General features: G+C 39.5%; 2 protein-coding genes across 2 annotated transcripts in view; both read right to left on the minus strand.

The window, feature by feature from the left end:
- LOC308393937 (protein NLRC3-like) overlaps nucleotides 1-22,137 on the minus strand; it is a 133,423-nt gene that overhangs the window by 32,183 nt on the left and 79,103 nt on the right. The window lies entirely within an intron of this gene.
- Nucleotides 1-22,137, minus strand: part of LOC308407479 (protein TANC1-like) — a gene marked incomplete at its 5' end in the record, with an annotated part of 37,796 nt that overhangs the window by 3,349 nt on the left and 12,310 nt on the right. The window contains 3 exons of the mRNA XM_080899128.1: nucleotides 18,156-18,392; nucleotides 19,598-19,720; nucleotides 19,958-20,066. Coding sequence (XP_080755254.1) covers nucleotides 18,156-18,392; nucleotides 19,598-19,720; nucleotides 19,958-20,066 — 469 coding nt within the window. The remainder of the gene's footprint in view (nucleotides 1-18,155; nucleotides 18,393-19,597; nucleotides 19,721-19,957; nucleotides 20,067-22,137) is intronic.

The raw sequence follows: 22,137 nt of genomic DNA on the forward strand, positions 1-22,137 counted from the left end.
GCAGAGATCTACAGCTCAGGTGGGGGAATCTGTCCATAGGACATCTATTAGTCGTGCACTGCACAAAGTTGGCCTTTATGGAAGAGTGGCAAGAAGAAAGCCATTGTTAACAGAAAACCATAAGAAGTCCCGTTTGCAGTTTGCCACAAGCCATGTGGGGGACACAGCAAACATGTGGAAGAAGCTGCTCTGGTCAGATGAGACCAAAATGCAAAATGCTCTGTGTGGAAAACTAACACTGCACATGACTCTGAACACACCAGCCCCACTGTCAAATATGGTGGTGGCAGCATCATGCTCTGGGGGTGCTTCTCTTCAGCAGGGACAGGGAAGCTGGTCAGAGTTGATGGGAAGATGGATGGAGCCAAATACAGGGCGATCTTGGAAGAAAACCTCTTGGAGTCTGCAAAAGACTTGAGACTGGGGCGGAAGTTCACCTTCCAGCAGGACAACGACCCTAAACATAAAGCCAGGGCAACAATGGAGTGGTTTAAAAGCAAACATATCCATGTGTTAGAATGGCCCAGTCAAAGTCCAGATCTAAATCCAATCAAGAATCTGTGGCAAAATCTGAAAACTGCTGTTCACAAATGCTGCCCATCTAATCTGACTGAGCTGGAGCTGTTTTGCAAAGAAGAATGGGCAAAGATTTCAGTCTGTAGATGTGCAAAGCTGGTAGAGACATAAGGCAAACCGGATTATAAGGAGCACTGTCAATTTCCAGAAAAATCAAAGGACTGATTTTTAGAGTGCCTCATTTTCCGAAAAGCACAGTAATAACATAATAACAACGGCCCGCTAGCATGCTCTTGGTTGCTGAGGGCTATGCTGTGGCTGAGCTGCAAGATTAACTCTGCAAAACCAACTTTCATCAAGTAACAGGGCTCTAGAGTGCAACCAATTTGGTCGCAAATGCGAATCCATGTAAATGAGAGCAGGTACACTGATTCCACACAAAGACGTAAACACAGAACGGACCGACGCATAAGAATCAGCTTTGTCTTTCTCGGCTTTCTCACCCGACGGCTCGTAGACGGACACGCTCTCGGAGCTTAGCGATCCTGATGCGTCCGGTCCGCGCTGCGATTACGTCTTCTTGCGCTGATTCTGAGCTGCAGGTTTTGTCTCTCCAACCTACTTGGTAAGATTTTGAGTTTTTGCAGTGCATGTGACAATCTGATTGGCTTAGGAGTGATGATGTCACAAGGATGTCACAAGGATGTCACAAGGATCCTTTGAAGTTTTTCTATAAATAGGGGTGAGAAACAGCAATTTTCAGTTCGTTTCTTCGCAGCCTTTGTGTTTGCAGCCTTCAAACGTTGACTACAGAAAAATTTGGAAACCTCTCAGAGTCATCGGATACAAACGCCAACATGTATCCAAGATTACGGCAACCGAGACAAAAAGATTTCGCCGCCTCTCCTTCCACGCGTGGCCGGCCAATTTCTCCAAATGGCCTCTTATCCATCCAAAGGGCATTACAGGAGAGTAGGAATGAAAACAACCATCTCCAGAACAAAATTCGACAAATTGAAGAAGAAAAACGTCACCTGGAGAAGAAGTGCTTACAGATGGAAGCACAAAACAAACACCTGGAAGAAACACTACAGCGCCAGCCCGACATCAACATTATTAATGAGGGCTGGGGGATCAAGTTTGCTCAAGCCAGAGAGCAGATTGTATCCCTCATCAAAGAAAACAAGAAAAAGAGCGCTGAAGTTAAAGAAATGTCCGAGCAGCTTCAAGGCAGGAAAGCCACGATTGATAAAATGGAGTGGGATCTGCAATACATGGACCAAATGAATCACCTGCTCCAAAGAAAGCTTGATGAAGCTGAAGAAAAAAATAAAGAAGTCCTCCAACAGAAGGAACAACAGGACACAAAGCAAAAAGACCTGCAGCGCGAGCTCCAAGGCATGCAGGAAAAGTACAGAATGGTGAAGGCAGAGTTGGAACAAACATTGGTCCAAAATAAAGACCTCCTTCAAGAGAAAGAGCAACAGAAAGAAAGACTGCCAGAAGAAAAGTGCATTATCAAGGACTTTGAGAGTAAAAATCAAAAGTTGCAAGGATTCTGTGATGAACTGAAGGTCAAAACAAGTGAGCTGGAGGGAGAAAAGGAAACACTAGAAAAACGATGCTCACACATGCAGAAAAAGATTGATCACATGGCCAAAAACAACTCAGAGCTCATTAAGGGGATATTGTTGGAATTCAACAACTTGAAGCGGGAAAACACAGAAATGCAGGCCCAAAAGCAAAAACAAGACAAAACGCATGAGGACCTGCAGTGTACGCTCCGCGATATCCAGAAAAGAAATGAGCAGCTAGAAGGCCTGCACAAAGAAGATCAAGTGAGAAATGCAGACCTGCAGAAGGCAAAGCTGACACAGGAGGCAACATCCAAAGACCTCAAAGAAAAGCTTGAAGAAACACAAGCAACATTAGAACAGGTGGAACAAACATGCAAGAAACTAGAGAGGCAAAACACAGAAACCATCGATGAGTTGAGAACCCTCATCCTGGACAAAAAGGCGCTCGTGGAAAAGTCCATGAAAAAGAAGAAAAGATTCTTCAGCTTTTTCCGGTAGAGGGACAATACTGCTTCTTCAACTGATGTAGCCTCGTCTTGCTCCACCTCTGTTCACCCCCCCAACCAGTCCCGGCAGTTGACTGCCCCCTCCTGAGCCTGGTTCTGCCGGAGGTTTCTGCCCGTTTAAAGGCAGTTTTTCCTCCCCACTGTCGCCTAGTGCTTGCTCAGAGGGGATTGTTGGGGTTTTCTCTCCTCTACCTTGTTTCGTTATTTACTTGTTAACTTTTTGCTCTTACCTCATTTAACCTTGTTTCGTTATTTACTTGTTAACTTTTTGCTCTTACCTCATTTAACCTTGTTTCGTTATTTACTTGTTAACTTTTTACTCTTACCTCATTTAACCTTGTTTCGTTATTTACTTGTTAACTTTTTGCTCTTACCTCATTTAACCTTGTTTCGTTATTTACTTGTTAACTTTTTGCTCTTACCTCATTTAACCTTGTTTCGTTATTTACTTGTTAACTTTTTGCTCTTACTTCATTTAACCTTGTTTCGTTATTTACTTGTTAACTTTTTGCTCTTACCTCATTTAACCTTGTTTCGTTATTTACTTGTTAACTTTTTGCTCTTACCTCATTTAACCTTGTTTCGTTATTTACTTGTTAACTTTTTGCTCTTACCTTATTTAACCTTGTTTCGTTATTTACTTGTTAACTTTTTGCTCTTACTTCATTTAACCTTGTTTCGTTATTTACTTGTTAACTTTTTGCTCTTACCTCATTTAACCTTGTTTCGTTATTTACTTGTTAACTTTTTGCTCTTACCTCATTTAACCTTGTTTCGTTATTTACTTGTTAACTTTTTGCTCTTACCTCATTTAACCTTGTTTCGTTATTTACTTGTTAACTTTTTGCTCTTACTTCATTTAACCTTGTTTCGTTATTTACTTGTTAACTTTTTGCTCTTACTTCATTTAACCTTGTTTCGTTATTTACTTGCTTGTTTAACTTTTTTTTCAACTTATCTAACAAAATAAAACAGTTGAATTTATCCTTTGAGTATTGTTCATCTAATCTTTACAGAGTTTTTCCAAAACACTTTCAAACATTCAGATCTGTCTTTCATTTTCTTCTTGAAACCTCATGAACGGTGAACTAAAAACTCTGGAACATGGTTTGAAACACTGAAATTGTTTCAGCTGAAACTGGCAAAGTCATACGTGCGTGTGTGAGTGTCACAGGTGATATGGTGTCATTAGTCCGGTCATCATGTTTAGGCTCATTCACTCCAGAATTATTTAGGCCAAATCTTTAAAACAGTGTCACTGCACACACATTTCAATCACACAAATGCAGGATTAATTCTTTGCAGTATTTTATCTGATTTATTATGAGAATGTCACGCCTGATCATTTGCACCCACAACATCAAAAATGGGGGCAAAAGAGAGGAGACCACGTTTAATCGATTATAACACGAGGTCAGAAATATAAGTGCTGACATGAGTAGTGTCCACAGAAACCTCTGAATCTCAGCTAAAAACTCATGTAAACCATGTCTACAAACACCAAACAAAGCAAAGACACCAGACAGTTAAAAGAGCAGTTACTGCACCATGAATCTGTGGACAGGTAATATCCCTATTTTGATTTATGATTTTCTGGAGTTAAATGTGAACCAAAGCATATTTTCAAAGGTGTTATATGCTATAAAATACTTTTAAAAATTAGGTGAGGGAAATAAAAAATCATTTTTTCTATGTTTGAGTCACAGTAACTTTGACATAGTAACATCTGCAGTAATATTTACAGCTCTGATGACATCTCACCAGTGTTAGCTTTATTTTGACACCAAGACTGTTTACACAGAGTTTGTAATTGCAGAGAAATATATTTATTTTGGTCATTTCCTTTTCAAGCAGGAAGCTCACCCTTCTTGGTATACCCTTTAGATGAATACAGAGTTTTTAATTAAATACATATTCTTTAAATAATGTTCCCTTTTAGAAAAAGTAGGATAATTAAAAAAACAAAACATTTATTATAGCTCTGTCACGTAGAAAAAAACCTGTCTTTTTTCTGTGGTCTGTTATATAACATTAGGGGTGTTCGTGGCAATTAACTTTTTAATCGACTAAGCGGGTCAAGTAAGAAACACTTAAATATTAAGTTACATTTGAAAACTGTTTAAAAAAAAACATATCCCCATTCCACATTCCAAAATGTCATGTGACAATCTGATTGGCTTAGGAGTGATGATGTCACAAGGATGTCACAAGGATGTCACAAGGATCCTTTGAAGTTTTTCTATAAATAGGGGTGAGAAACAGCAATTTTCAGTTCGTTTCTTCGCAGCCTTTGTGTTTGCAGCCTTCAAACGTTGACTACAGAAAAATTTGGAAACCTCTCAGAGTCATCGGATACAAACGCCAACATGTATCCAAGATTACGGCAACCGAGACAAAAAGATTTCGCCGCCTCTCCTTCCACGCGTGGCCGGCCAATTTCTCCAAATGGCCTCTTATCCATCCAAAGGGCATTACAGGAGAGTAGGAATGAAAACAACCATCTCCAGAACAAAATTCGACAAATTGAAGAAGAAAAACGTCACCTGGAGAAGAAGTGCTTACAGATGGAAGCACAAAACAAACACCTGGAAGAAACACTACAGCGCCAGCCCGACATCAACATTATTAATGAGGGCTGGGGGATCAAGTTTGCTCAAGCCAGAGAGCAGATTGTATCCCTCATCAAAGAAAACAAGAAAAAGAGCGCTGAAGTTAAAGAAATGTCCGAGCAGCTTCAAGGCAGGAAAGCCACGATTGATAAAATGGAGTGGGATCTGCAATACATGGACCAAATGAATCACCTGCTCCAAAGAAAGCTTGATGAAGCTGAAGAAAAAAATAAAGAAGTCCTCCAACAGAAGGAACAACAGGACACAAAGCAAAAAGACCTGCAGCGCGAGCTCCAAGGCATGCAGGAAAAGTACAGAATGGTGAAGGCAGAGTTGGAACAAACATTGGTCCAAAATAAAGACCTCCTTCAAGAGAAAGAGCAACAGAAAGAAAGACTGCCAGAAGAAAAGTGCATTATCAAGGACTTTGAGAGTAAAAATCAAAAGTTGCAAGGATTCTGTGATGAACTGAAGGTCAAAACAAGTGAGCTGGAGGGAGAAAAGGAAACACTAGAAAAACGATGCTCACACATGCAGAAAAAGATTGATCACATGGCCAAAAACAACTCAGAGCTCATTAAGGGGATATTGTTGGAATTCAACAACTTGAAGCGGGAAAACACAGAAATGCAGGCCCAAAAGCAAAAACAAGACAAAACGCATGAGGACCTGCAGTGTACGCTCCGCGATATCCAGAAAAGGAATGAGCAGCTAGAAGGCCTGCACAAAGAAGATCAAGTGAGAAATGCAGACCTGCAGAAGGCAAAGCTAACACAGGAGGCAACATCCAAAGACCTCAAAGAAAAGCTTGAAGAAACACAAGCAACATTAGAACAGGTGGAACAAACATGCAAGAAACTAGAGAGGCAAAACACAGAAACCATCGATGAGTTGAGAACCCTCATCCTGGACAAAAAGGCGCTCGTGGAAAAGTCCATGAAAAAGAAGAAAAGATTCTTCAGCTTTTTCCGGTAGAGGGACAATACTGCTTCTTCAACTGATGTAGCCTCGTCTTGCTCCACCTCTGTTCACCCCCCCCAACCAGTCCCGGCAGTTGACTGCCCCCTCCTGAGCCTGGTTCTGCCGGAGGTTTCTGCCCGTTTAAAGGCAGTTTTTCCTCCCCACTGTCGCCTAGTGCTTGCTCAGAGGGGATTGTTGGGCTTTTCTCTCCTCTACCTTGTTTCGTTATTTACTTGTTAACTTTTTGCTCTTACCTCATTTAACCTTGTTTCGTTATTTACTTGCTTGTTTAACTTTTTTTTCAACTTATCTAACAAAATAAAACAGTTGAATTTATCCTTTGAGTATTGTTCATCTAATCTTTACAGAGTTTTTCCAAAACACTTTCAAACATTCAGATCTGTCTTTCATTTTCTTCTTGAAACCTCATGAACGGTGAACTAAAAACTCTGGAACATGGTTTGAAACACTGAAATTGTTTCAGCTGAAACTGGCAAAGTCATACGTGCGTGTGTGAGTGTCACAGGTGATATGGTGTCATTAGTCCGGTCATCATGTTTAGGCTCATTCACTCCAGAATTATTTAGGCCAAATCTTTAAAACAGTGTCACTGCACACACATTTCAATCACACAAATGCAGGATTAATTCTTTGCAGTATTTTATCTGATTTATTATGAGAATGTCACGCCTGATCATTTGCACCCACAACATCAAAAATGGGGGCAAAAGAGAGGAGACCACGTTTAATCGATTATAACACGAGGTCAGAAATATAAGTGCTGACATGAGTAGTGTCCACAGAAACCTCTGAATCTCAGCTAAAAACTCATGTAAACCATGTCTACAAACACCAAACAAAGCAAAGACACCAGACAGTTAAAAGAGCAGTTACTGCACCATGAATCTGTGGACAGGTAATATCCCTATTTTGATTTATGATTTTCTGGAGTTAAATGTGAACCAAAGCATATTTTCAAAGGTGTTATATGCTATAAAATACTTTTAAAAATTAGGTGAGGGAAATAAAAAATCATTTTTTCTATGTTTGAGTCACAGTAACTTTGACATAGTAACATCTGCAGTAATATTTACAGCTCTGATGACATCTCACCAGTGTTAGCTTTATTTTGACACCAAGACTGTTTACACAGAGTTTGTAATTGCAGAGAAATACATTTATTTTGGTCATTTCCTTTTCAAGCAGGAAGCTCACCCTTCTTGGTATACCCTTTAGATGAATACAGAGTTTTTAATTAAATACATATTCTTTAAATAATGTTCCCTTTTAGAAAAAGTAGGATAATTAAAAAAACAAAACATTTATTATAGCTCTGTCACGTAGAAAAAAACCTGTCTTTTTTCTGTGGTCTGTTATATAACATTAGGGGTGTTCGTGGCAATTAACTTTTTAATCGACTAAGCGGGTCAAGTAAGAAACACTTAAATATTAAGTTACATTTGAAAACTGTTTAAAAAAAAACATATCCCCATTCCACATTCCAAAATGTCATGTGACAATCTGATTGGCTTAGGAGTGATGATGTCACAAGGATGTCACAAGGATGTCACAAGGATGTCACAAGGATCCTTTGAAGTTTTTCTATAAATAGGGGTGAGAAACAGCAATTTTCAGTTCGTTTCTTCGCAGCCTTTGTGTTTGCAGCCTTCAAACGTTGACTACAGAAAAATTTGGAAACCTCTCAGAGTCATCGGATACAAACGCCAACATGTATCCAAGATTACGGCAACCGAGACAAAAAGATTTCGCCGCCTCTCCTTCCACGCGTGGCCGGCCAATTTCTCCAAATGGCCTCTTATCCATCCAAAGGGCATTACAGGAGAGTAGGAATGAAAACAACCATCTCCAGAACAAAATTCGACAAATTGAAGAAGAAAAACGTCACCTGGAGAAGAAGTGCTTACAGATGGAAGCACAAAACAAACACCTGGAAGAAACACTACAGCGCCAGCCCGACATCAACATTATTAATGAGGGCTGGGGGATCAAGTTTGCTCAAGCCAGAGAGCAGATTGTATCCCTCATCAAAGAAAACAAGAAAAAGAGCGCTGAAGTTAAAGAAATGTCCGAGCAGCTTCAAGGCAGGAAAGCCACAATTGATAAAATGGAGTGGGATCTGCAATACATGGACCAAATGAATCACCTGCTCCAAAGAAAGCTTGATGAAGCTGAAGAAAAAAATAAAGAAGTCCTCCAACAGAAGGAACAACAGGACACAAAGCAAAAAGACCTGCAGCGCGAGCTCCAAGGCATGCAGGAAAAGTACAGAATGGTGAAGGCAGAGTTGGAACAAACATTGGTCCAAAATAAAGACCTCCTTCAAGAGAAAGAGCCACAGAAAGAAAGACTGCCAGAAGAAAAGTGCATTATCAAGGACTTTGAGAGTAAAAATCAAAAGTTGCAAGGATTCTGTGATGAACTGAAGGTCAAAACAAGTGAGCTGGAGGGAGAAAAGGAAACACTAGAAAAACGATGCTCACACATGCAGAAAAAGATTGATCACATGGCCAAAAACAACTCAGAGCTCATTAAGGGGATATTGTTGGAATTCAACAACTTGAAGCGGGAAAACACAGAAATGCAGGCCCAAAAGCAAAAACAAGACAAAACGCATGAGGACCTGCAGTGTATGCTCCGCGATATCCAGAAAAGAAATGAGCAGCTAGAAGGCCTGCACAAAGAAGATCAAGTGAGAAATGCAGACCTGCAGAAGGCAAAGCTGACACAGGAGGCAACATCCAAAGACCTCAAAGAAAAGCTTGAAGAAACACGAGCAACATTAGAACAGGTGGAACAAACATGCAAGAAACTAGAGAGGCAAAACACAGAAACCATCGATGAGTTGAGAACCCTCATCCTGGACAAAAAGGCGCTCGTGGAAAAGTCCATGAAAAAGAAGAAAAGATTCTTCAGCTTTTTCCGGTAGAGGGACAATACTGCTTCTTCAACTGATGTAGCCTCGTCTTGCTCCACCTCTGTTCACCCCCCCAACCAGTCCCGGCAGTTGACTGCCCCCTCCTGAGCCTGGTTCTGCCGGAGGTTTCTGCCCGTTTAAAGGCAGTTTTTCCTCCCCACTGTCGCCTAGTGCTTGCTCAGAGGGGATTGTTGGGGTTTTCTCTCCTCTACCTTGTTTCGTTATTTACTTGTTAACTTTTTGCTCTTACTTCATTTAACATTGTTTCGTTATTTACTTGTTAACTTTTTGCTCTTACCTCATTTAACCTTGTTTCGTTATTTACTTGCTTGTTTAACTTTTTTTTCAACTTATCTAACAAAATAAAACAGTTGAATTTATCCTTTGAGTATTGTTCATCTAATCTTTACAGAGTTTTTCCAAAACACTTTCAAACATTCAGATCTGTCTTTCATTTTCTTCTTGAAACCTCATGAACGGTGAACTAAAAACTCTGGAACATGGTTTGAAACACTGAAATTGTTTCAGCTGAAACTGGCAAAGTCATACGTGCGTGTGTGAGTGTCACAGGTGATATGGTGTCATTAGTCCGGTCATCATGTTTAGGCTCATTCACTCCAGAATTATTTAGGCCAAATCTTTAAAACAGTGTCACTGCACACACATTTCAATCACACAAATGCAGGATTAATTCTTTGCAGTATTTTATCTGATTTATTATGAGAATGTCACGCCTGATCATTTGCACCCACAACATCAAAAATGGGGGCAAAAGAGAGGAGACCACGTTTAATCGATTATAACACGAGGTCAGAAATATAAGTGCTGACATGAGTAGTGTCCACAGAAACCTCTGAATCTCAGCTAAAAACTCATGTAAACCATGTCTACAAACACCAAACAAAGCAAAGACACCAGACAGTTAAAAGAGCAGTTACTGCACCATGAATCTGTGGACAGGTAATATCCCTATTTTGATTTATGATTTTCTGGAGTTAAATGTGAACCAAAGCATATTTTCAAAGGTGTTATATGCTATAAAATACTTTTAAAAATTAGGTGAGGGAAATAAAAAATCATTTTTTCTATGTTTGAGTCACAGTAACTTTGACATAGTAACATCTGCAGTAATATTTACAGCTCTGATGACATCTCACCAGTGTTAGCTTTATTTTGACACCAAGACTGTTTACACAGAGTTTGTAATTGCAGAGAAATACATTTATTTTGGTCATTTCCTTTTCAAGCAGGAAGCTCACCCTTCTTGGTATACCCTTTAGATGAATACAGAGTTTTTAATTAAATACATATTCTTTAAATAATGTTCCCTTTTAGAAAAAGTAGGATAATTAAAAAAACAAAACATTTATTATAGCTCTGTCACGTAGAAAAAAACCTGTCTTTTTTCTGTGGTCTGTTATATAACATTAGGGGTGTTCGTGGCAATTAACTTTTTAATCGACTAAGCGGGTCAAGTAAGAAACACTTAAATATTAAGTTAAATTTGAAAACTGTTTAAAAAAAAACATATCCCCATTCCACATTCCAGAATGTCATGTGACAACCTGATTGGCTTAGGAGTGATGATGTCACAAGGATGTCACAAGGATGTCACAAGGATGTCACAAGGATCCTTTGAAGTTTTTCTATAAATAGGGGTGAGAAACAGCAATTTTCAGTTCGTTTCTTCGCAGCCTTTGTGTTTGCAGCCTTCAAACGTTGACTACAGAAAAATTTGGAAACCTCTCAGAGTCATCGGATACAAACGCCAACATGTATCCAAGATTACGGCAACCGAGACAAAAAGATTTCGCCGCCTCTCCTTCCACGCGTGGCCGGCCAATTTCTCCAAATGGCCTCTTATCCATCCAAAGGGCATTACAGGAGAGTAGGAATGAAAACAACCATCTCCAGAACAAAATTCGACAAATTGAAGAAGAAAAACGTCACCTGGAGAAGAAGTGCTTACAGATGGAAGCACAAAACAAACACCTGGAAGAAACACTACAGCGCCAGCCCGACATCAACATTATTAATGAGGGCTGGGGGATCAAGTTTGCTCAAGCCAGAGAGCAGATTGTATCCCTCATCAAAGAAAACAAGAAAAAGAGCGCTGAAGTTAAAGAAATGTCCGAGCAGCTTCAAGGCAGGAAAGCCACGATTGATAAAATGGAGTGGGATCTGCAATACATGGACCAAATGAATCACCTGCTCCAAAGAAAGCTTGATGAAGCTGAAGAAAAAAATAAAGAAGTCCTCCAACAGAAGGAACAACAGGACACAAAGCAAAAAGACCTGCAGCGCGAGCTCCAAGGCATGCAGGAAAAGTACAGAATGGTGAAGGCAGAGTTGGAACAAACATTGGTCCAAAATAAAGACCTCCTTCAAGAGAAAGAGCAACAGAAAGAAAGACTGCCAGAAGAAAAGTGCATTATCAAGGACTTTGAGAGTAAAAATCAAAAGTTGCAAGGATTCTGTGATGAACTGAAGGTCAAAACAAGTGAGCTGGAGGGAGAAAAGGAAACACTAGAAAAACGATGCTCACACATGCAGAAAAAGATTGATCACATGGCCAAAAACAACTCAGAGCTCATTAAGGGGATATTGTTGGAATTCAACAACTTGAAGCGGGAAAACACAGAAATGCAGGCCCAAAAGCAAAAACAAGACAAAACGCATGAGGACCTGCAGTGTACGCTCCGCGATATCCAGAAAAGAAATGAGCAGCTAGAAGGCCTGCACAAAGAAGATCAAGTGAGAAATGCAGACCTGCAGAAGGCAAAGCTGACACAGGAGGCAACATCCAAAGACCTCAAAGAAAAGCTTGAAGAAACACAAGCAACATTAGAACAGGTGGAACAAACATGCAAGAAACTAGAGAGGCAAAACACAGAAACCATCGATGAGTTGAGAACCCTCATCCTGGACAAAAAGGCGCTCGTGGAAAAGTCCATGAAAAAGAAGAAAAGATTCTTCAGCTTTTTCCGGTAGAGGGACAATACTGCTTCTTCAACTGATGTAGCCTCGTCTTGCTCCACCTCTGTTCACCCCCCCCAACCAGTCCCGGCAGTTGACTGCCCCCTCCTGAGCCTGGTTCTGCCGGAGGTTTCTGCCCGTTTAAAGGCAGTTTTTCCTCCCCACTGTCGCCTAGTGCTTGCTCAGAGGGGATTGTTGGGGTTTTCTCTCCTCTACCTTGTTTCGTTATTTACTTGTTAACTTTTTGCTCTTACTTCATTTAACCTTGTTTCGTTATTTACTTGTTAACTTTTTGCTCTTACCTCATTTAACCTTGTTTCGTTATTTACTTGTTAACTTTTTGCTCTTACTTCATTTAACCTTGTTTCGTTATTTACTTGTTAACTTTTTGCTCTTACCTCATTTAACCTTGTTTCGTTATTTACTTGTTAACTTTTTGCTCTTACCTCATTTAACCTTGTTTCGTTATTTACTTGTTAACTTTTTGCTCTTACTTCATTTAACCTTGTTTCGTTATTTACTTGTTAACTTTTTGCTCTTACCTCATTTAACCTTGTTTCGTTATTTACTTGTTAACTTTTTGCTCTTACTTCATTTAACCTTGTTTCGTTATTTACTTGCTTGTTTAACTTTTTTTTCAACTTATCTAACAAAATAAAACAGTTGAATTTATCCTTTGAGTATTGTTCATCTAATCTTTACAGAGTTTTTCCAAAACACTTTCAAACATTCAGATCTGTCTTTCATTTTCTTCTTGAAACCTCATGAACGGTGAACTAAAAACTCTGGAACATGGTTTGAAACACTGAAATTGTTTCAGCTGAAACTGGCAAAGTCATACGTGCGTGTGTGAGTGTCACAGGTGATATGGTGTCATTAGTCCGGTCATCATGTTTAGGCTCATTCACTCCAGAATTATTTAGGCCAAATCTTTAAAACAGTGTCACTGCACACATATTTCAATCACACAAATGCAGGATTAATTCTTTGCAGTATTTTATCTGATTTATTATGAGAATGTCACGCCTGATCATTTGCACCCACAACATCAAAAATGGGGGCAAAAGAGAGGAGACCACGTTTAATCGATTATAACACGAGGTCAGAAATATAAGTGCTGACATGAGTAGTGTCCACAGAAACCTCTGAATCTCAGCTAAAAACTCATGTAAACCATGTCTACAAACACCAAACAAAGCAAAGACACCAGACAGTTAAAAGAGCAGTTACTGCACCATGAATCTGTGGACAGGTAATATCCCTATTTTGATTTATGATTTTCTGGAGTTAAATGTGAACCAAAGCATATTTTCAAACGTGTTATATGCTATAACATACTTTTAAAAATTAGGTGAGGGAAATAAAAAATCATTTTTTCTATGTTTGAGTCACAGTAACTTTGACATAGTAACATCTGCAGTAATATTTACAGCTCTGATGACATCTCACCAGTGTTAGCTTTATTTTGACACCAAGACTGTTTACACAGAGTTTGTAATTGCAGAGAAATACATTTATTTTGGTCATTTCCTTTTCAAGCAGGAAGCTCACCCTTCTTGGTATACCCTTTAGATGAATACAGAGTTTTTAATTAAATACATATTCTTTAAATAATGTTCCCTTTTAGAAAAAGTAGGATAATTAAAAAAACAAAACATTTATTATAGCTCTGTCACGTAGAAAAAAACCTGTCTTTTTTCTGTGGTCTGTTATATAACATTAGGGGTGTTCGTGGCAATTAACTTTTTAATCGACTAAGCGGGTCAAGTAAGAAACACTTAAATATTAAGTTACATTTGAAAACTGTTTAAAAAAAAACATATCCCCATTCCACATTCCAAAATGTCATGTGACAATCTGATTGGCTTAGGAGTGATGATGTCACAAGGATGTCACAAGGATGTCACAAGGATGTCACAAGGATCCTTTGAAGTTTTTCTATAAATAGGGGTGAGAAACAGCAATTTTCAGTTCGTTTCTTCGCAGCCTTTGTGTTTGCAGCCTTCAAACGTTGACTACAGAAAAATTTGGAAACCTCTCAGAGTCATCGGATACAAACGCCAACATGTATCCAAGATTACGGCAACCGAGACAAAAAGATTTCGCCGCCTCTCCTTCCACGCGTGGCCGGCCAATTTCTCCAAATGGCCTCTTATCCATCCAAAGGGCATTACAGGAGAGTAGGAATGAAAACAACCATCTCCAGAACAAAATTCGACAAATTGAAGAAGAAAAACGTCACCTGGAGAAGAAGTGCTTACAGATGGAAGCACAAAACAAACACCTGGAAGAAACACTACAGCGCCAGCCCGACATCAACATTATTAATGAGGGCTGGGGGATCAAGTTTGCTCAAGCCAGAGAGCAGATTGTATCCCTCATCAAAGAAAACAAGAAAAAGAGCGCTGAAGTTAAAGAAATGTCCGAGCAGCTTCAAGGCAGGAAAGCCACGATTGATAAAATGGAGTGGGATCTGCAATACATGGACCAAATGAATCACCTGCTCCAAAGAAAGCTTGATGAAGCTGAAGAAAAAAATAAAGAAGTCCTCCAACAGAAGGAACAACAGGACACAAAGCAAAAAGACCTGCAGCGCGAGCTCCAAGGCATGCAGGAAAAGTACAGAATGGTGAAGGCAGAGTTGGAACAAACATTGGTCCAAAATAAAGACCTCCTTCAAGAGAAAGAGCAACAGAAAGAAAGACTGCCAGAAGAAAAGTGCATTATCAAGGACTTTGAGAGTAAAAATCAAAAGTTGCAAGGATTCTGTGATGAACTGAAGGTCAAAACAAGTGAGCTGGAGGGAGAAAAGGAAACACTAGAAAAACGATGCTCACACATGCAGAAAAAGATTGATCACATGGCCAAAAACAACTCAGAGCTCATTAAGGGGATATTGTTGGAATTCAACAACTTGAAGCGGGAAAACACAGAAATGCAGGCCCAAAAGCAAAAACAAGACAAAACGCATGAGGACCTGCAGTGTACGCTCCGCGATATCCAGAAAAGAAATGAGCAGCTAGAAGGCCTGCACAAAGAAGATCAAGTGAGAAATGCAGACCTGCAGAAGGCAAAGCTGACACAGGAGGCAACATCCAAAGACCTCAAAGAAAAGCTTGAAGAAACACAAGCAACATTAGAACAGGTGGAACAAACATGCAAGAAACTAGAGAGGCAAAACACAGAAACCATCGATGAGTTGAGAACCCTCATCCTGGACAAAAAGGCGCTCGTGGAAAAGTCCATGAAAAAGAAGAAAAGATTCTTCAGCTTTTTCCGGTAGAGGGACAATACTGCTTCTTCAACTGATGTAGCCTCGTCTTGCTCCACCTCTGTTCACCCCCCCAACCAGTCCCGGCAGTTGACTGCCCCCTCCTGAGCCTGGTTCTGCCGGAGGTTTCTGCCCGTTTAAAGGCAGTTTTTCCTCCCCACTGTCGCCTAGTGCTTGCTCAGAGGGGATTGTTGGGGTTTTCTCTCCTCTACCTTGTTTCGTTATTTACTTGTTAACTTTTTGCTCTTACCTCATTTAACCTTGTTTCGTTATTTACTTGTTAACTTTTTGCTCTTACCTCATTTAACCTTGTTTCGTTATTTACTTGTTAACTTTTTGCTCTTACTTCATTTAACCTTGTTTCGTTATTTACTTGTTAACTTTTTGCTCTTACTTCATTTAACCTTGTTTCGTTATTTACTTGTTAACTTTTTGCTCTTACCTCATTTAACCTTGTTTCGTTATTTACTTGTTAACTTTTTGCTCTTACTTCATTTAACCTTGTTTCGTTATTTACTTGTTAACTTTTTGCTCTTACCTCATTTAACCTTGTTTCGTTATTTACTTGTTAACTTTTTGCTCTTACTTCATTTAACCTTGTTTCGTTATTTACTTGTTAACTTTTTGCTCTTACCTCATTTAACCTTGTTTCGTTATTTACTTGTTAACTTTTTGCTCTTACTTCATTTAACCTTGTTTCGTTATTTACTTGTTAACTTTTTGCTCTTACCTCATTTAACCTTGTTTCGTTATTTACTTGTTAACTTTTTGCTCTTACTTCATTTAACCTTGTTTCTTTATTTACTTGTTAACTTTTTGCTCTTACTTCATTTAACCTTGTTTCGTTATTTACTTGCTTGTTTAACTTTTTTTTCAACTTATCTAACAAAATAAAACAGTTGAATTTATCCTTTGAGTATTGTTCATCTAATCTTTACAGAGTTTTTCCAAAACACTTTCAAACATTCAGATCTGTCTTTCATTTTCTTCTTGAAACCTCATGAACGGTGAACTAAAAACTCTGGAACATGGTTTGAAACACTGAAATTGTTTCAGCTGAAACTGGCAAAGTCATACGTGCGTGTGTGAGTGTCACAGGTGATATGGTGTCATTAGTCCGGTCATCATGTTTAGGCTCATTCACTCCAGAATTATTTAGGCCAAATCTTTAAAACAGTGTCACTGCACACACATTTCAATCACACAAATGCAGGATTAATTCTTTGCAGTATTTTATCTGATTTATTATGAGAATGTCATGCCTGATCATTTGCACCCACAACATCAAAAATGGGGGCAAAAGAGAGGAGACCACGTTTAATTGATTATAACACGAGGTCAGAAATATAAGTGCTGACATGAGTAGTGTCCACAGAAACCTCTGAATCTCAGCTAAAAACTCATGTAAACCATGTCTACAAACACCAAACAAAGCAAAGACACCAGACAGTTAAAAGAGCAGTTACTGCACCATGAATCTGTGGACAGGTAATATCCATATTTTGATTTATGATTTTCTGGAGTTAAATGTGAACCAAAGCATATTTTCAAACGTGTTATATGCTATAAAATACTTTTAAATATTAGGTGAGGGAAATAAAAAATCTATTTTTCTATGTTTGAGTCACAGTAACTTTTAAAGTGTTTGTGCTAATAACATCATGTACAGTAAGACAGGCATGGAGAACAGCACTGACTGGGAGAGCCTTTGAACAGATGACATTCAGTTCAATTCAACATATAAGACTTTAAGAATGAACAAGCATCTAAGTAAAATCTATTTATTTAGTCTATCATCTGTGATATTATTATGTATAATTATAATGTATTGTTCACCTCTCTTAAATAAACAGGCAGCCTTAATGTATGAAATATTCATTCATTAAAACACTAAAATTTGTCTGTTGTCTCAGTGGCTGATAGTGCCCACAGGCATCAATAGCTTGAAATAGCTTGAAGCTATTTATAATTTTTATGTTTAATGGGTGGGTGCTCACGATAAACAGATTTTGAATGAAAGCCCGGGAACTTCAGTACCACAAAAAGTGGCTATTCTCTGTGCCCATATGGATCAGTCCCTCTTATTACCATTATTCCCTTAAGCCTCAAGTTGGCTAGTTAAGTATCAGACTAACGTTTAAAGCTTTTACTTGAGTGAAGTAACTCACATTACTGCTACTGCTAAGTAATGTTAGCTATGTTTACAGCATATACCATAAATCACCATGCCATAACCAACTACTGTACTATCACACTCAGTGCATTTCTCCAGCACGTTTGATAGCTAGCAAAATAATAATAATAGTTTTAAAATTAGCATGTGTTATGTACACATACTCGAAAATTATTTACTAGGACTCACCTGTCATGTGACTCAGAGTGCAAATTCCACCAGTGTCGTTTTCCATCAAACACTCATTAAAACAGCAACGTCAAGTTAGTGCACTCATCCCCAGGGGGAGGGCGGGGTCACACATTGAAACAGACTGGCACGCAGAGGTGCAAGGCAGACCAGATGGAGAAATTTTGCTTTCACACTTTGTGACTCATTCAGTTATTTGTGGTGAATGAAATATGGTTTCAACCACGTTTAAGCACCACATCTAAAATTCAAGCACTATTCAAACCTTGAAAAGACAATATTTAAATTCAAGCCTTTTTTAATGATTTCAAGCACCCATACAAACCCTGCATATGAAAAAGCCAGAAATCCAGAAAGATGGCCAAATGAAACCAAATGTCTATGATCACAAGAAAACTACATCAGTAGAGTTGTCAAGTAGTCACAATATGAAAAGTCCTCACCTTAGCCTCCTTTTTACAGAGCAGCATGACTTGTCCCAAGTGTCCTGCAGCAGCTGAGAAGCAGAGGGGGCTCATGCCGTTTTCTGAAACAACATCCACGCTGGCGCCGAACTCGAGCAGCAGTGAGACAATTTCCTGGTGACCGAGGTGACACTGGACGCAAAGCACTGGTGCGTTGTTCAGGACTTCTGTGCGGTAATTCACGTTTGCCCCTCCCAGCATCAGGAGACGGCTTACCTGATCATACAAGCAAAAAAATAAATAAAAAATGCAGAAAGCATTCACGTTTGAATATTTATTTCAAGGTCTTTGCAAAGAAGTGAATTTTTTATCACATGTACTTAAAGGTGAAAGAAATCTGAATTAAAAATAAATGTTATTCTCTTAAGAAGAGATGACTGTTTAACTATTTTACTCTTTATTGGCTAAATTATACACTTAAAAATGTGAACTACCACCCATGTTTGAGCAGCAGAATTGTTTCCATTACTCATTTTATGGCTCATACAGAGATCAAACTTCTTATTCTCATCTTCAGATTTTTCAGACGGCAAATGAAACGGCCACATTCTAGCGAATGCAATTATCAAGTGTGGTATTCGCTTTCATTACGAGTAAATCAATAATAAAGGCCTAGTCAAACAAAACCAAAGAGTGAAATGAGTGTTTGACGACAGGAGATGAAAGTGTGTGTTATTTTCTGGATCCTCTGTAGCATAATTAACCCCCCCACCCCTCCCCCAGAGGAGAGAATAAGGTCATTTTGTAAATGTCTGTTTGACTAATACTACACATTTATACAATAACTCACAAACAGACACCAGGTGATGGAACGCCCTCTGAAACAATAACACTAACGGCAAAGAAGTACGGAGGATAATTTTTCTTCGAGCCAGAATGCATCATGCTGGCAGAACAGCCTTTCCAGGAAAGGCCAAATGATTATCGCCCTTCGAAACACGACTGAAAAGCAGTACACAGGAAGTTGGCTCGTGCGCGAAGCTTATTAACATTTACCTGTCAAATTATAATTGGACACATTAACAATATAAAAGGACAGCGGTTATTAATAAAACATTCTCTGCGTGGAGCAACATTCGGGGATTAAAAGTGTAACTAAAATCTAAAGAAAGTTGCAGTTATTTCTGAGATGCATTTGCTTTAAAATGACCTAACCAGTGTATATGATTATATTACTCCAATGTAACAAAAGGGTTATGAAAATGCTGAAAATTGGATACATATACTGTGTGTTTAATATATAGTGTTTAAAGGTTTCCTATATCCCCTCAAGAAGCTTATACTTTGCATTTCAACAAAAGCAACCTGTTGCATTTAGGCATTTCAGGTTATCAATAATGTGTTTTTTTCATCGTTAGCTAATAAGCCGATTGTTCTGCATTCAACAGACGCGCAGGAGCAAACCTGAAGCAAAGGCTTACCTTGACATTAGGTGTGTAGAGGTTCCTCAGGGAGGCCAGGGCTGCAGAAAGGCCGTCAGTGCTGCAGTTTATCCACAGAGCCTGAAGGACACTGGATGACACGCCTGTCTTCTTGCTCAGACCCTGCACGCACGCCGATGCATAAATGCATGAGTAAATACACAAACACACATATGTAAAAACCAGCGAATCTGAGGGGCATAAGCTGTCAATGTTGCTTTCCACATCCCACGGCTTATCCTCTGGTGAACCATTGTCACAGTGCATAAATCAAGAGAAAGTGAACACCAAGAAATTCCTGCAAGGGATGGATTTCAAATAAAGATGAATGCATAGACCACGTAGGTTCCACATCTATACCTTGAAGATGTGTGCTTTGAGTATGTGGTGTCCCAGCTCCATTGTCTGCTGCCGATTCAGTTTCCCCTCTTGGCGCGATAACATGAAAGCCATGAGAGCGTGACCGGTCCTGGGTTAGAAAACAAGGGAACAGATAGGATACTCAGTCGTCAACAGTAGGAATGATTGTTCCTCTGCTTCAAACGACATGAAAGTACTGATTCATTCTGCTGATGACGAGGAGCCTGGCACTGTCATGGAGAACTATTGTATTCTGGAGCTAGTGTGAATAAGCTAAAAATGTTTGGCAATGACCCTCTGAACAACAGGGGGGAAGAGTGTCACTGAGGCACTAATTAATGCAGAACTTCATTAAAAAGGCATGCATGATTGCGAATCCCTTTGATCTGGATAAAAATCCTCTCTAGTTGTGCCCAGGCACAAACAGAGAGGCAGTGCAGGAGGCTTTTGTCTCTCTGTGCATCTCCTGCGCCAGACTACAAGCCTTTGTTTTTTTAATGATGGAGCTGGAAGGCTGTGAATGACCAGAATACGAAGCTCAGCTCTCGTCCGTTTGGAGGCATCGCCGTGTGAGCAGAGGTGAGCAACAGGGAGGAAAAAAGTGACATCATTCAATTTATGAAGTGTGAATGACTGAAATCTCTCATTTGCGTGTGGCTCCAGCATTTCAATTAGGTAAGCACTGCAAGTACTGCTAAAAGAGATAAGCCTGCCTCGCATTGCAACATGCAATATCTGCAAAATGCATAGGTCAGTACCCCCCCTCCCTCACAAAAAGCACTATTTATTAAAACAGGGCAAATCAGTGTGAGGCTGCAAGACAACAAAAAAAAAAAAGCACTGATCAGGAGTCAAAAGTTGTGCGGGTGATCTACTAACAAAGCACAAATTCATGAGCACAGACGCAGCAGTTCATTTTACCGATGACCAATGCAAGCTGCCAACAGCAGCGCAAATTAGTGGGTTGCAAACAAGCAGATGAGGGAGCGAGTAATCCACTAACAACGCTGGTGCGGCTTGTTATTTGAAATTTGACAATTATAATACGGTACCAGCACATGTGAACAATTCAGACCGGGGAGAGGCAGTGGAAGGAGAATTGATGTGTTTGATATGAGGGTGAAGTCTGCAGTCAGGCATCTGAACTCGGATGAATCCTGACAGCTCCAAAAGAGCACAGGATTTATCTGCAGAGGTGCTGCTTTATTACAAACAGCTTCACTGTATCAAAGGTGCATTCTGAGATGACCTTTTGAATGTGCTGTACATCGCAAACAGGCCTTGTGCTAATGAATTTAGTGCTGTGATGTGTCTGTAAATGCTCACATCATCACATCACTTCACACTCAATTTTTTTTCTGCATGCCGTGTGTATTTTTTCCGAGACAAAGGAAAGACTTTGGCATGCAACAAGCTGACACCAACAAACAGGACTTCAGGGAGTCTAATGTTTCTGCAAAATCTCAAATTACATTCAGTGAAGCCTGAATGTCATTGTTGCAAGATTCGAGCATTAATCTAACATGCTTCACTTCCACAGCTGTATTCTCACATTCTCACAAATGTTATGCAATGGAGTCATTATGCAAGAGAAGACGACTCGAAGAAGTGAAACAGCCTGCTTGAAATCTGATCTATGATGTTGCAGGGCTGCGTATGCAAACTGCTGACTAAAGGGGTTTATTTACAAATGGAAGCTTTGGTGCAGTCTGCAGTGTTTATTATGGACCGATTTCTGCGCAGATATGTGAAGAAAAACACTGAATTACTGCCTCTAATACATCCAGAGCCAGCTATTCTCCCCTTCTGCAGACATATCCCACGTTAAATTCTGCTCTCCTGCATTAAAATTGAGGACCGGAAATAAGCAGGACACTGCTTTAAACATTTTAGGTAAGAACTTTGTGACAACCGACAGGATGGACACCAAATTTAGGCATGATTAAAGCTGTCAGAGACCTAAAACAACTAATTCAGAAGCACTCTGAGATGCAAAACTTCATTCACATGAAGACACGTTTATCATATTATTCTGCAGCATTAGTTGTACTTTTCTTACTGTCCTACATGCCTATTTGTGCAATTCAAGAACCTTTTCTAAATGCATTACTGAAACATACGCAAACTCTAAATGCATTACAGAAGCCTGCAAACCACATTGAGAGCTGCGAAGTTATTGC

Source organism: Rhamphochromis sp. 'chilingali', assembly GCF_963969265.1.
Source record: "Rhamphochromis sp. 'chilingali' genome assembly, chromosome: 1".
Taxonomy (NCBI): domain Eukaryota; kingdom Metazoa; phylum Chordata; class Actinopteri; order Cichliformes; family Cichlidae; genus Rhamphochromis; species Rhamphochromis sp. 'chilingali'.